General features: G+C 42.7%; 1 protein-coding gene across 11 annotated transcripts in view; it reads right to left on the bottom strand.

Moving 5' to 3' along the window:
- Window positions 1-15,121, bottom strand: part of RCBTB2 (RCC1 and BTB domain containing protein 2) — a 43,484-nt gene that overhangs the window by 15,396 nt on the left and 12,967 nt on the right. For 7 of the 11 annotated variants that reach the window (XM_070380308.1, XM_070380307.1, XM_070380306.1 and 4 more), the window contains 7 exons: window positions 13,933-13,983; window positions 7,822-7,977; window positions 7,443-7,593; window positions 6,251-6,417; window positions 5,555-5,713; window positions 5,319-5,426; window positions 4,181-4,323 (listed from right to left, as the gene is read on the bottom strand). In XM_070380308.1, coding sequence (XP_070236409.1) covers window positions 4,181-4,323; window positions 5,319-5,426; window positions 5,555-5,713; window positions 6,251-6,417; window positions 7,443-7,593; window positions 7,822-7,977; window positions 13,933-13,983 — 935 coding nt within the window. Of the gene's footprint in view, window positions 1-4,180; window positions 4,324-5,318; window positions 5,427-5,554; window positions 5,714-6,250; window positions 6,418-7,442; window positions 7,594-7,821; window positions 7,978-8,180; window positions 8,296-13,932; window positions 13,984-14,300; window positions 14,384-15,121 lie in introns of those variants that run through there. The other 4 variants (XM_070380311.1, XM_070380310.1, XM_070380309.1 and 1 more) reach the window with 4 other exon arrangements.

Raw genomic sequence — 15,121 nt, forward strand, 5'->3', positions numbered from 1 at the left:
GGCCAGCTTTTTGTCATATCATCTTTGCCCACATACCCTCTGTTTGAACAAACAGAAAGTACTCACTGCCTCTCAATGTCACTAGGCACAAAGTCCTCGGTCAGGAATGTTCTTTGGTGGACCTCTCTTTTCCCTGATAACGAACGTTCCATGAAAAATGTAACTGACTGGAACACAATCGTGAACTTGTGTGCTAAACTACCCAACACCAGAAAACCAAAATAACTTCACTCCTACATTCACTTTGGAAATGCTTACCATGACCCTCCAAAAATGGGGAGCAGCCTCTGCCATTCATTCGAGGAGGCAGGATGCTGCTTCCACAGTCAGGGGTTAAAGATACAGAGAAGCTGGGAAGGCTGGCCCTCCCTGAGCATGGCTAGGGCGTTTACCTGGAGCACCCAGTGCCACTAGGGAAGTCAGGGGTGGGGCTTGGGCTTGGCTGACAGCACCAGCTGCTGCAGCAACGAGAAGGGAGAAAGTTTAAGGGAACCTTCAGGTCTGGGCTTGGGACTCCAGCACCTGCCAAAGTGCCCTGCCTTTGTCTGAGGTCATCTGTCCTTCGTCTGATTCATACCAAGAAGCAAACATGGAAGTTCAAACTGTCCAGTCATACATGCAGTGGACGATAAACTGAGCTAAGGTTTACTGTCAGGAGGTCTGGCATTGCTGTTGTTTAGTCTCTAAGTCGTGTCTGACACTTTTGTGACCCCACAGACTAGCGTGCCATGCTCCTCTGTTCATGTGATTTTCCAGGCAAGAATACTGGAGTAGGTTGCCATTTCCTTCTCCAGGGGAATCTTCCTGACCTAGGGATAAAACCCATGTCTCCTGCATTGGCAGGTGAATTCTTTACTGCTGAGCCACCAGGGAAGCCCAGGAGGTCTGGAGTACTGCATACTTTATTTTGTAGCCAGCCATTTTTACTGGAAAAAAAATTACTATATGTTGAAAATACATGGATTTGGTGTCACCTCAATAAAACTAGATCCACCACAATGGCATGGCTTAATGGCTAAGAGGTACTAGAACTGAAACAGCAGAGAGTGAGAGAATGCAAAACAGAAAACAGCCAAGAGCGAAAATAAGGTAATTTGTGAAGAAGAAGAATAACAGAGAAGAAATCATGACCATTACAAGATCCAGAGCAGTGCTTCTCAATTCTGGTCCTGTGAGGCCAACACACTACTAATTATTAACACCTCAAGAAGCTACAAATTAACAAAAATTCAAGGCAAAGTGAGTTTTGAAATCAATTTAACCCAAAATATGTTTTTTATGGAACTTTAAATGCTGGTAAATCAAAGTATTGAAAATTCAGAAAGACTAGGAATGACTAAGTTAAAGAGAATCATTTTAACTATTAAAATCACTTCTCTATGAACATAAAATGTTAGCATTCTTCATTACAAATAGGCTTCTGTGAAAACAAAATTTTTTAATCAGGTTTTTCTTGGGTTGTTATTTGAGCAAATAAACCACGCAGCCAGATTTTCACTTTCCGCTTCTGGGAACACGCAACCAAGACCTGATGCTCCATCCCGGCCAGAGTTCAACCCTGTTCTTTCTAATTAGCTCAGCCTCCCCACAATGAGCCCCAAGAATCAGGAGTTCCTGAAAGGTAAGTCATAATGTTCCTGCAAAGCTTCAGTCACTGAAAAGGGCGGGGAGGTGCAGAACAAGTCCTAGCAAACCTAGAGGTTCCTCCCTTGCAATATTCGTGTGACAGAGAGCCCACAAGCTCAAAATCACTGCACGAAATTCAAGCACAGGAAACTGAGAAAAGCAGGAACATCTCATTCAAAACACTCATCCTTGATATTCTAGCCAAAATCATGTTTAGGTGGACAACATCAAGCATGGACGTGTTTAGCAATTTCTACTTTTACCTATATAATTTAAAAAAACAAATGTTTTTAAGTTGTGAAGATTTTTTAAAAAGAAAGGAACAGGTAACTCTCCAGTGCCAGGTATCTGGACACTCACGTAACTCCCATGCCTGCGTCTCCTCTCTCTGGCTTTCTCCCACTGAGTCGCCCTATATTCTGTCCGTCCCAGAGTGACTACAGTGAGAAGACCCGACACTCGCTCTGAGCCCATCAGGACCAGTGGCATGAGGTGGGGCAAATCGCAGGTGGGCGCATGGCAGCCGATTCCATGAGTCCAAGGACAGAGGAGTGCAACTTTATATGAAGCGAGGAAGCATGAGGAAAATGGTAAAGCGCCATGCAGATATAGCTTGTTTTTCTATCCATGCTAACTCTGGCCCTGTCACACTTCTGTGCTGTGTTGTTTAAATACTAAATGTCCCAAGTGACTGGATTTGCTGCCTGAGGCACTTTTGTGATTATTCAAAGCCTCAAGACTGTCTCTTCTCCTTTTACTGAGTGGCTCTGAACTACCTCTAGGAGAAGTAAGAGTGACACGGCTGCTTGCATCTGCTGTGCCTGTCAGCACAGGACCTTCAGTACCTGCCCTCCTCCCCACTTCTTTTTTGTGCTTTTTTTTCCTGCTTGAATGGTTCACTGCAGCAACTGGAAACCAGCACCTGGTCCTGGGCAGGCATGGGGCAGGGGGAGATCCCGATCACCTCCTGTGGACCCCCTCACTGGTGTGATGCCAGGTATACTTCCGAGCTCAGCAGCAGACCCCCGCCAGTGGCCCTCTAAGGGCCCTCAGCCATCAGGCTGCAGGAGGCCGATGCAGATGCAGGACAGGGGTGCCTGCTGTGATCCCGGGGTGCCCGCACACATGGCCCTCGCCCCGTCTGCCTCCAGTCTCTGTCTCCCTGTGGTGTTTAGTCACTAAGTCTAGTTTGACTCTTTTTGCAACCCTTACCCACCAGGCTCCTCTGTCCAGGGGATTGCCCAAGCAAGAATACTGGAGTGGCTTGCCATTTCCTTCTCCATCCTCCCCAGTTCTTAAGGAGTCTAGGGTCTTATGATATGATCAGCGGGGGGCGGGGAGGGGGCAGGGAGGACAATACTCAAATGAAAATCAAGAGACTGAAAATGACTGGTTCTTCATTTTCACTGTTAAATATTCCAACAGAAATACAGAAAAGAACTGCATACAAATGCAAAATAACTTATCCATATATTTAAAAATCAGATATTGTAGAAATTTATATGTACACTAAAAATGAAAATAGCAATATTGATTTCTACAATGATTTCAACCCTGGTTTAATAGAAAAGATGAAATGTTCGTGTTCCATGCTTCTGTGTCAAGAAATGAAGAGTGAAAAGGCAGTGATAAGGCCATGGTTGAGAAGTTCAAGAGACCTTCAAAAATAGTAGGATAATTTGGGGAAAAAACTCTGGGGTTATGCTAATCACTCATCACAACTTTGCAGTTCGATTCCTGGGTTGGTAGATCCTCTGTAAAAGGGATAGGCCACCCACTCCAGTATTCTTGGGCTTCCCGGGTGGCTCGGGTGGTAAAGAATCCACCTGCAATGCAGGAAACCTGGGTTTGATTCCTGGGTTGGAAAGATCCCCTGGAGCAGGGAACAGCTACCCACACTAGTTTTCTGGCCCAGAGAATTCCATGGACAGACAGGCCTGGCAGGCTACAGTCCCAGGGGGTTGCAAAGAGTCAGACACGACTGAGCAACTTTCACTTCAGTAACACAACCATGCACACAAGTGCACAAAACGAAGTTTTCATTTTAGAACCATTTCGCTCTTCCCCATAGTGAGAGCCTAGGAGCTGAGGTCATGAGAAACAGCCCTATCCTTTTCAACTGGCAAATCTGATAAGCAGCTGGGTGAATGGCATTATACTCCCATCGGAGGTACTTTCATCTTCCTAAATCTCAGAAGACAGACCTCAAATGTTATCAATTCCTTAGGAACGTGAAACAGAGAACAATGGGAATGGGGGGAAAGGAAATTTCTGAGTGAGAAGAATAATGCCAAAAAGCTGTTGGAGGTCTAGTCATTGTAGTTTGTATAGAGTAACTATTACAGGTATAGATGAAACATGGGTGACGAAAATAGAATATTTAACGTACACTCAACCTTCCCCCAAATTCTAAAGCTAATTTTAAAAAGGAATGGATGGTCTTGTTCAGGAATATTTTAATACTAGCAATAAATTGCCCGTAATTCTGAATCATGCCTCAGTTTTATTTAATCACTGAAGAACACTGAATTCATTTTGAAAATATGCATATTACCTGTCCTTTTCCACGACGACAGGGGTAGGGTAGGACTGGTTACTTTTATTGCCAGTACCCAACTGGCCGTAAGAATTTGCGCCCCAAGCATACACTTGACCTTCATCTGTTAATACTAACGTGTGTGCATAGCCACAGGCAACCTGGAAAGAGAAAAACCAAACCCACTCAAGCCGCAAACAGAGAGAAACACGCTTTCCACAAGACAGGTTAAGAATCAAAAATGAAAAAGGGGAGACGGCAGACAGAGAGGCAGGCACTAAAGTTAGCCAATGCCCCTCCAGATGCAGCTTAGGTCCCACGTGTGGTGAAAACTGCATTGAGATCAACATGAGTCCTGCAGTGACCAGAGTCCAGTTCAGCCACCTTTACTGTGGCATTCATCATGCTCACAGAGATCAAGGCATGTGAAAGAAATAAGAAATAGACTCTTCTCTTTTTCAAGAATTACTTTCTTTTTATTATGAAAGTAAAACATAAATTCAATGTGAAAAAGATACAGAAAAATATAATTATGAAAGTCATCTCAAGGTCAAGATTGTTTATTTATAAAAATATATAGAAATATGCATTGAAAGCTTTTTTAAAAATGATCATACTGTATAAGTAGTCCTGTATCTTTTTACTCAACAGTGCATATAGCACTATTAAAATCCCTTGTAAGCATCATTTCTGTTAATAGAGATTTATATCACTTATTTAACCATTAACTTACTGTCTGATTGGATAAATTATGCAACATCTATTATTTACCATTGTTTTCTTTTTCTTTCATTTTTTTTTGTTTTGTCTGCTCTAAGAACTATACCTTCTCTAAGTCACTTTCTCTTTGGTGCCTTAGGATATATGCCCTAAGAGCAGAATTACAGATCAAAGGGGATGAATATTTTTAAGGGTCTTGATACATACTGCCAAAGTTTCCTTGGAAAAGACAATAAAAGTTTACATTCCAAGAGCTACGTGTGAGAGTGCGTTGGAGATAAAATTTTTCTGATAAATATTACAACTAAATTCAGGAAAAGAACTTTAACTTCTACCTCAACTTTTCATCTGCTAAGAGGACTGATTTTTTTAGTACACTGGCATGTCTGCCACCGTAGGTTTAAAAACAGGCACACATAAACCCAAGGGGACGTACCCGCTGGACACGAATGCCTTGGAGAGCTGCTACCCTGCAGGGGGTGGGCTGGTTGCCACTGCTGCCGAGTCCCAACTGCCCATTTCCATTGTAGCCCCAGACAAAGACCTGAGAGAAAACGAGAGACGCGATGCCCATAAAAGCCGAAAAACAGTCACGGCCTCTGTCGTGAGGTCAGCAGGACACTGAGAAGGCAGACGGGCTTTTTGAAGTGACCTGTGAAATGCCTTTCTTACCTCCCCGGTGTTCACCACTGCCATGGAGCACATCTGCCCACAGGCTATGTTCACAACCACTTTACTCTGTAAGCAGCCGGTGACTCTTCGCGGGATCGGCTGATTGGCTGTTGATCCAGACCCTACCTGCCCGGAGTTATTATAACCCCACGCAAATACCTATTTGAAAGAAGAGATCAGTAAATGAAACACGCTAATATACAGAGTGTCTCAGTGGTACTTCTGGCCTCATCTTTGCCCTCCAAGTGCTTGATATCCATAAATTCTCAGAACATAGACAGGGAAGTTTCACAGGATGCATTCTCATAAAATATATTACTTTATAAAATTAGGTTATTGGCATTATCTACACAAACAGCAATAATCAAATGTCATATAATCCTTATAAAAGATCTATTTTGCCTCAGCCATAATTTCTAGTATTTGGGGAATTTTTCTTTTTAATAACCCCCTTGAGTATAGCAACAGAGAAGTAACAATACATCCTTCAACATTGTGCAGCTACACAAATCCTTACCACATACAGGTACATGTCATGATATAAACACCATGACTATGAACTGCTAACAAGAGTAAGATGAATGTGAGGTTGGTGGTTATTTTAATTAAATGATCATAGTTCCATGTCTGCTACAGGAATCTATATAATCTTACTGAAACCTTATGATCAGTGAGATTTAGACTGACTATTCTCACCTCTCCATCAGATGTTAGCACCAAAGAATGGTAAGACCCACAGGCCACTTCAATGACTTGCTTGTTTGACAGATTAGTAGAGATATGATAGGGAACTAGACCAGCATTAGTTGTCCCGTTGCCCAGCTGACTGTAAGCATTATGACCCCAGGTAAAGACTTCTCCTTCTGAAAATAAAAAGAAACATAACCGACTTTCAAAACAACTACTCATTATATGAAAGTATATGTATTACACACTCCCACAGATGGAAACTAAAAATTCACATGTGAAAGATAATCAACTTCCCTATTCCACAAAACTCATTTTGTAAAAGAAAACATTCGGAAAGTTAAACTACATTCTGCCTCAAAGCAACAAGATGAAATTTAAATGGATGCAATTAAAATAACTGGAAGATAGGTTTTTGATAAATAACAGAGAAAAGGCTACTGAGAAAAAAAAAAAAACAACCCAGATTGAAATTCAAGACTGTAAGATTCTCTGAATCTTAACTTCCTTATTTATAAATGGTTACCCAGTTAATTTTTTAAATCTTTATTATATTACTTATTGTGCAGTACAATACATATTCAGGGCTTTGGGGGTAATCCTAAGATTGTATCTCTTGATCTGGGCAGCAGAACATGGACGCATACTTTGTAATTATTTATAAAACCGTGTATATATATTTTATGAACTTTTTGGAATAAGGTATGTTTTAATGATAACGTCTTATCAGTCTGAATGCATGAAAAAGCCATGAGAATATTTAAGTCCTTATACTACTGACACCAACTAGAGCCATCAGTCATTATTTAACATCGGAATCACAGAATGTTAAGAGATAGAGGGGATCTTAGAATCTGGCTTTAATCTCTTTGTTTGTAGATCAAGAATCTCAAGTTCAAAATGTCCAAAGTGAGGTTCAGCATTCTAATGCAAAATAATTACACTCCTAAAGTAGGCTTACAGCACTGTCATTCTGATAACCAAAGTGCCAATAACTGCTAGATTCCATCGGCTACCTTTTCTTACTCTGATATCCAGATATGTTCATATTTCATACAGTCCAAAGCATAGACGAGTTCACAGGGCAGAGGCAGAAAGCCCTGCCCAGTCAAAGAGTGTGTTCTCAGTGTAAGGGGTGGTCCCAGGCTTGCTCCTCAACAAATGAAGCAACGGCTAAAATTCTACCCTGTTCCTAGGTTACCTGTTGTTGCAAGGACAATGTGTGGCCCACTCCCATAGCTGAGGCAGGCGATTTTTTTGCCACTTAAAGAATCCAGTCTCCGAGGTTCAATGGTGCTCTGGACATCACCTAATCCCAAACAACCACAGCAGTTTGTGCCAAGCACAAAAATCTGTGGGGAAAAACCACCGTTAGCTCAAGCAGTTCTACTTCCGACAAACCTATAATTACATTCAAAACAGGCATAGTCCCCTTACAGGAAAACTGCTTCATTATTTAATAAATAAGGATCTACTCTGTGCATTTTTTTAAATCTTAATGCCTTAGTTCCCCCAAGATCTTCAATTTAGCAAACCCATTACTAAAAATATAATGGCTGAATATTTTTCTTCAACATTACCTCATCATTTACCGTAGTATACAGAAGCTCATTGCTGGCACTGCCAAAGACACAGGCCTGACGAACTAACTGCAGTTCTGCCTCAGAACAAAGGGAGAAAATTGGCCACTTTCCCACATCTAACATCTTCAAAGATGACAGAGTAGCCTGGACTGGCTGAAAAAGAATTTTTTTTAATTATTAAAAAAATGATTCATAGAGAACACATTTTCTCTGCCCCCTTCTGTGTAAGAGTGTGCACTGGTGTGAGGAGAAACAAACCCTGTCTATTTTGGGGAATTGCTTTTACAGGTTTGACCACTTTGGACTGTTCTCACCACAACCAAGAGCCAGAGTCCCAGGATAGAATCAGATCTCACCTATTAATTTTCCTCAAAGACACTGGAGCCATCCAACGCTGAACTCTGGGGAGCTGAACGCCTGGCAAGCACTTTCTGTGGCAGTTATGTCTTTAAAGTAGCTTTGGAAAATAGGCTGGGGGTAAAAGCAGGAAAGAAGAGGGAATACTGCTGTTTCATCGGCTACCTGAGTCTTAGCAAAAGCAGCCCTTGGGAAAGGACAATGCCAAAGGTGACACCAAGGAAAACGTCCAGAAGTTTCAGTTCACGGGTCAGTTCTGACCATTCAGCTGGAGCAGTTGGTGGGTTCCCTCAAGCCCCTACTCAGATCTGGGGGCTGGTAGGAAGAAACACCCAGAAAGTATGTGCATACACTTGCTATGACTGCTGTAACAAAGAACCACGAACTGAGGGGCTTAAACAACAGAACTTTATTTTCTCACAGTTCTGGAGGCTAAATTCAAAGTCAAGGTATCAGCTGGCTTAGTTCCTTCTAAGGGTTGTGAGGGGAAGATCTATCAGGCCTCTCCCCCAGGCCTGCAGAGGGCTGAATCTTCCAATATCTTTCGCATCATCTTCCCCAAGTCTTTCTCTCTCTGTGTCTAAATTTCCCTCCTTTTATAAAGACACCAGTCATACTGGGTTGGGTCACCCTCGTGACCTCCTCTTAACTAAATGATTTACATATGCAGTGACCCCATTTCCAAATAAGGTCACCTTCCAGAATAATGAGGTGTCTTAGTTCCTTTGGGCTGCTAAACCAAAATATCATAGAACGAGTGGCTTATAAACAACAAAAATTTGTATTTTACTGTTCTGGAGACTGGGAAGTCCAAGATCAAGGCACCGGCATGACTGTGTTCTGATCAAAGTGCCCTTCCTAGTTCAGAGCCCGTGTATTCTATGTCCCCATGTGGTGGAAGGGACTGGGGGTCTCTCTGGAGCCCCTTTTATAAAGCACTGATTCCATTCATGAGGTTTCGCCCCTCATGACTTAAGCAACTTCTAAAGGCCTCACCTTCTAATATTAAAACCATTACCTTTGAGGGTTAGGATTTTAGCATATGAATTTGGGGGGGATAAAATCAAACCCAGCACAGCACCCATTAAGGTTACAAGCAGCCACACTCCCATAAGAGCATTCAATGTGGACATGATGAAGCTTCCTTAAAGAGAGCTTTTACATATTTGCTATGTGGTAAGTCATTTCAGTCATGTCCGACACTGTGTGAGCCCATGGACTGTGGTCCTCCAGGCTCCTCTGTCCATGGAATTCTCCAGGCAAGAATACTGGAGTGGGTTGTCATGTCCTTCTCTACTTGTTATACTGGAAATATATACACTTACACACTTTTCAACTTCCAAAAATGCTTAAGATTACAGTAAAATTACATAATGGCCAACAGGGCTATCAAATGGCATTTCCCTCAATAATCACCATGTCCTATGCTGTGCTTAGTCGCTCAATCACGTCTGACTCTTTGCAACCCTATGGACTATAGCCCACCAGGCTTCTCTGTCCATGGGGATTCCCCAGGCAAGAATACTGGAGTGGGTTGCCAGGCCCTCCTCCAAGAGATTTTCCTAACCCAGGGATCAAACCCAGTCTCCCTCATTGCAGGCAGATTCTTTACTGTCTGAGTCACCAGGGAAGCCCAAGAATACTGGAGTGGGTAGCCTATCCCTTCTCCAGGGGAACTTCCTGATCCAGGAATCGAACGAGGGTCTCCTGCATTGCAGGAGGATTCTTTACCAGCTGAGCCACCCAGGAAGCCCCAATAATCACCATACTCTACCTTTAAAGGAATAAAGAATTTTCTAAGGCCTGTCTTTTCCATCAGATATTAAGTCCATCTTACCAGATATATGTTCTAGTAGAGAGAAGATCAGACTAGCTAAAGGAGTCAGGGGAAATTAACTTATTTATTATAAGGACTTGGCTCACAAGATTATGGAGGTGCAGAAGTCCTACATCTGCATTTGCAAACTGAAGACCCAGGAAAGCTGATGACATAATTCAATCTAAGTCCAAAAGCCTGAGAACCAGGGGAGACCATGATGTAAACCCCAGCCTGAGGGCAGAGGATGAAATGAGATCTCCCAGATAAATCAGTGAGGCAGGGAAAAAAGGATGAATTCTTCCTTCCTCTGCCTTCTGTTCCATTCAGGTTCTCAACACACTGGAGGAAACTCGCCTACACTGAGAAGGGCAACCCATTTACTAAGTCTGCCAATTCAAGTGCTATTCTCATCTGGAAACACCCTCACAGACACACCCAGAGATGATGTTTAACCTGGGCACGAGGGGCCCACTCAAAGTTGACACATATAGTGAGCTGTGTGAAGACACACAGTGAAGAAGGCCATGTGAAGACAGAGGCAGAGACCAGAGTGGGACAGCTACAGTCCTGGAACACCAAGGAGTGCCAGGAGCCAGCAGAAGGGGGAGGAGGCGGGAGGACTTCTTCCCTTGAGACTTCAGAGAGCGTGGTCCTGCCGACACCATGATTTCAGACTTCAAGCCCCCAGAACTGTCAGAGAATAGACTTCTGCTGTTTTAAACCACCTGAATTGTGGTGCTTTGTCAGGGCGGAAACTAATGTGAAGAAACCAACACAGAGGGGAAGCAGTTTGTCAATGCCAGCAGCATCACTCTCACGAGCAGCAGAGCCTCCCCTAGTGCCAAATCTGGCCACTGCTCCCCACTATGCCACTCAAACTGCAAGATCCTGTCCGGACAGTGATGTCTCCTATTATCTTTGGGGGCCCTGTGGTGCTAATGACAGAACCTTGTTATGTCAGCTTTGAATCTAAGCTTCTAAATTACCCACCTCATTATACTAGGACGGAATCTTATTTACTATGAGCCTCCTCTTAACTTCCTCCATTTTAATGTTTTTTCCTTTTTAAGTCTTTAATTTTCAGAAAGAACAATGTTTGGGATATGGCATGAAATATTTCATGGAGACACGCTAATGTGCTAGTTAAAGGGGTTCTTACATATTCTTGATACTCCTCATCTTCACAAGTGAAGGACACACACAGCGCTGTCCTCATTTTACCTGGGAGGAGCCTGAGGGTCAGAGGGACTAAGAAATCTTCCACATCACTAGCTTCTGAGCGGATGGACCAGATTTCTTTCCACACATCATGTGTGGCTGAGTAAAAAGTTCACATACAAAGTGACACTCCTGGCAGACCCAGTGTTTGCTCACACTTGTAGGGTCTGGGCTGTTGTGCTCAGGAAGTCTTTAGTGAACAAGGCAATGCCCACCACAGGTTGTCTTTCCAAGAACAGGACAGACAGTGACATACAACAAGAACATAAGTAGTATACAGTGATTGACTGCTACCTCATTTTTTCCTTTCAAGCAGATTTTTGGATTTTGATTGCTACAAAATCAAGTGGTTTCTTAGATGCCTAGACAGCATATTAAAAAGCAGAGACATTACTTTGCCAACAAAGGTCCATCTAGTCAAGGCTATGGTTTTTCCAGTAGTCATGTATGGATGTGAGAGTTGGACTATAAAGAAAGCCGAGCACTGAAGAATTGATGCCTTTGAACTGTGGTGTTGGAGAAGACTCTTGAGAGTCCCTTGGACTGTAAGGAGATACAACCAATCCATCCTAAAGGATCAGTCCTGGGTGTTCATTGGAAGGACTGATGTTGAAGCTGAAACTCCAATACTTTGGCCACCTGATGCGAAGAGCTGACTCATTTGAAAAGACCCTGATGCTGCGAAAGATTGAGGACAGGAGGAGAAGGGGACGACAGAGGATGAGATGGTTGGATGGCATCACCGACTCAATGGACATGGGTTTGGGTAGACTCCGGGAGTTGGTAATGGAAAGGGAGGCCTGGCGTGCTGTGGTTCATGGGGTCGCAAAGAGCTGGACACGACTGAGCGACTGAACTGAACTGAACTAGAAGCCTAGAATCTGGCTGTCAATCTAGCCAGCTCCTTAACACTTATCTACAAATCATTAGTTCTGAGCTTTCCTCCTGGCCCACTTCTACAAAATCTATGGTACCCAATCCATAACTCTACTGACCAGTGGGATTCCGGTGTGTGGATCTGTGACATCACCTGCAGTGGTACATTTGGTAAAGAAGGCTACTGGGTGAGAGAACACTGGGTCTGATGGTATCGATGAACATTTACCAAGTATCAGATACCAAGACAAAAATACGTAGTTATTGCCTTCATGGAGCTCACAACTTAATAGACAACAAATAATTACAATATAACCTAAATACAACACAAGTGTGAATATTGCTTTTTAAATCTCTGCCAGAAGGCTGGTTGCTGGAGGTGAGTCATCAAAATTCATTTTTTTCTAATTCTGTGGGGAAACTTTTTCATAGAAAACTGATGATTTCATTTATAAAATGCACTTTTTAAATATTCTTTTCTGAAGTAAATGTTTAACATCACTCTCAAGGAATTGAGCATCTTTGTTCTTTGAAGAAAAATACATTCTTCTGTCTGGCATAATCATGAGCATATATAGTTACATCAGATCAGATCAGATCAGTCGCTCAGTCGTGTCCGACTCTTTGTGACCCCATGAATCGCAGCACGCCAGGCCTCCCTGTCCATCACCAACTCCTGGAGTTCACTCAGACTCATGTCCATCGAGTCAGTGATGCCATCCAGCCATCTCATCCTCTGTCGTCCCCTTCTCCTCCTGCCCCCAATCCCTCCCAGCATCAGAGTCTTTTCCAATGAGTCAACTCTTCGCATGAGGTGGCCAAAGTACTGGAGTTTCAGCTTTAGCATCATTCCTTCCAAAGAAATCCCAGGGCTGATCTCCTTGCAGTCCAAGGGACTCTCAAGAGTCTTCTCCAACACCACACTTTAAAAGCATCAATTCTTCGGTGCTCAGCCTTCTTCACAGTCCAACTCTCACATCCATACATGACCACAGGAAAAACCATAGCCTTGACTAGACGAACCTTTGTTGGCAAAGTAATGTCTCTGCTTTTCAATATGCTATCTAGGTTGGTCATAACTTTCCTTCCAAGGAGTTAGCGTCTTTTAATTTCATGGCTGCAGTCACCATCTGTAGTGATTTTGGAGCCCAGAAAAATAAAGTCTGACACTGTTTCCACTGTTTCCCCATCTATTTCCCATGAAGTGGTGGGACCAGATGCCATGATCTTCGTTTTCTGAATATTGAGCTTTAAGCCAACTTTTTCACTCTCTACTTTCACTTTCATCAAGAGGCTTTTGAGTTCCTCTTCACTTTCTGCCATAAGGGTGGTGTCATCTGCATATCTGAGGTTATTGATATTTCTCCCAGCAATCTTGATTCCAGTTTGTGTTTCTTCCAGTCCATACCCTGTGTGTGTATATATATACATACACACACATACTTCAGGCTGCAGCCCATAGGGTCACACAGAGTCGGACACAACTAAAGTGACCTAGCACCTATGCACGCATACACTGTATATAGTAAGAGTGTACGTAAGGATACACACACTTTAGGAGCCTCAATCACACCATGGCCAACCTGCATGACAGCAGGCATCTCTGCAGAAGGCACCCAACCACCTCTGGATCCAACTGTTAAGTTAGGGATTGGCTGAGCAGGAGCCAAGAGTGGGCAATTAAAAAAATCTGTAGGGGAAAAATACACTATGAGGGCATGAAAGCTTGACATTTACATCATTAAGATCCTGTCCCCGGAATCTGCATCCTGGCCTGGACCCTCCTTTTCCCACACAACTCACCAACACAGCTGAGAATTAACCCTAAGCCAGCTCACCTTCACTACTTTGCTCACATCCAGGTCACCTCTCTCATCTTTCACGGGCATCTGTTTGGAAAGGCAAAGTAGTGAGATTTTAATATTAGCTCAAGGAGAACATAATTAAGGAAATACATCTCCATAAAGTTAGATACCAAAATGCATTTTATTATTCCTTTGAGTGTGTGCTCTCCGTATTAACTCTGCTCCTGCATGCATACAAAGAACAAGCGAATTATGATACTTAACTATGGACAATTATTAAGTTGCCACAATGCAATTTTACAATACAGCATATAAAAACAGAATTAAGATTACATAGCAGGCATGCATAGTCAAAAAAAAAAAAAAAAAAAAACCTTCAAAAACAACAGCAGATACCTCACCCTTTAAGGATTTCCTGGCAGCATAACACCATGTAATAAAGTAATTTCGTTGCTAATGCTGTGAGCCTGTTATTTCACCAAATCTGTTCCCAGAAAACAACAAAGAAATCTTCTATGAATATTCTGTAAGACTTTCAGGTTCTACAGACTGCTTTTCAAGCTACTCTCCTACAGAAGCTCATAAACAAGCACTTCAACTCAGCGCACAGCAGGACCACAGCTCGGGCTGCTGTCTGTGGTCCACAGTGCTGTCTTGTACACTGTGCCGGCTGTTATAATGATTTACATCTTTTACAGCATTTTGACTATATTTTCTAAAAAGTGGAAAACAGAAAAATGAAAGTTAACGGTGGCAGTTAACATTAAGCTGTTAACACTGAAAAGATGTTTCATAAATTTAATAAAATCAACACAAGATGGAGATGGATGTGCCTGCTGAAAGATGTGAAACTTTCAACGTCAGTTGGGACACTGACCAGAGTTAAGCTGGTTGACTGTAATGTTTGGATGTGACAGAAATGAAATAAAGAATATCTGCAATGAATTAAGGATGTGTCATCCAAGATTAACTATTTTGAATTTATTATTATTTTTTTAATCTCTGGCAGTGGAGCAAACATTGTTCAACCCAGACCCTTCTGTAGGACAGCATTATCTGTGGAGGGCTTCCCTGGTGATTCAGCAGTATAAGAATTTACCAGCCAATGCAGGAGATGCGAGTTCCATCCCTGTGTCAGAAAGATCCCCTAAGGAAGGACATGGCAACCCACTCCAGGAGAACTTGCCTGGAGAATCCCATGGACAGAGGAGCCTGGTGGGCT

This window comes from Bos mutus, chromosome 12 (genome assembly GCF_027580195.1).
Source record: "Bos mutus isolate GX-2022 chromosome 12, NWIPB_WYAK_1.1, whole genome shotgun sequence".
NCBI lineage: Eukaryota > Metazoa > Chordata > Mammalia > Artiodactyla > Bovidae > Bos > Bos mutus.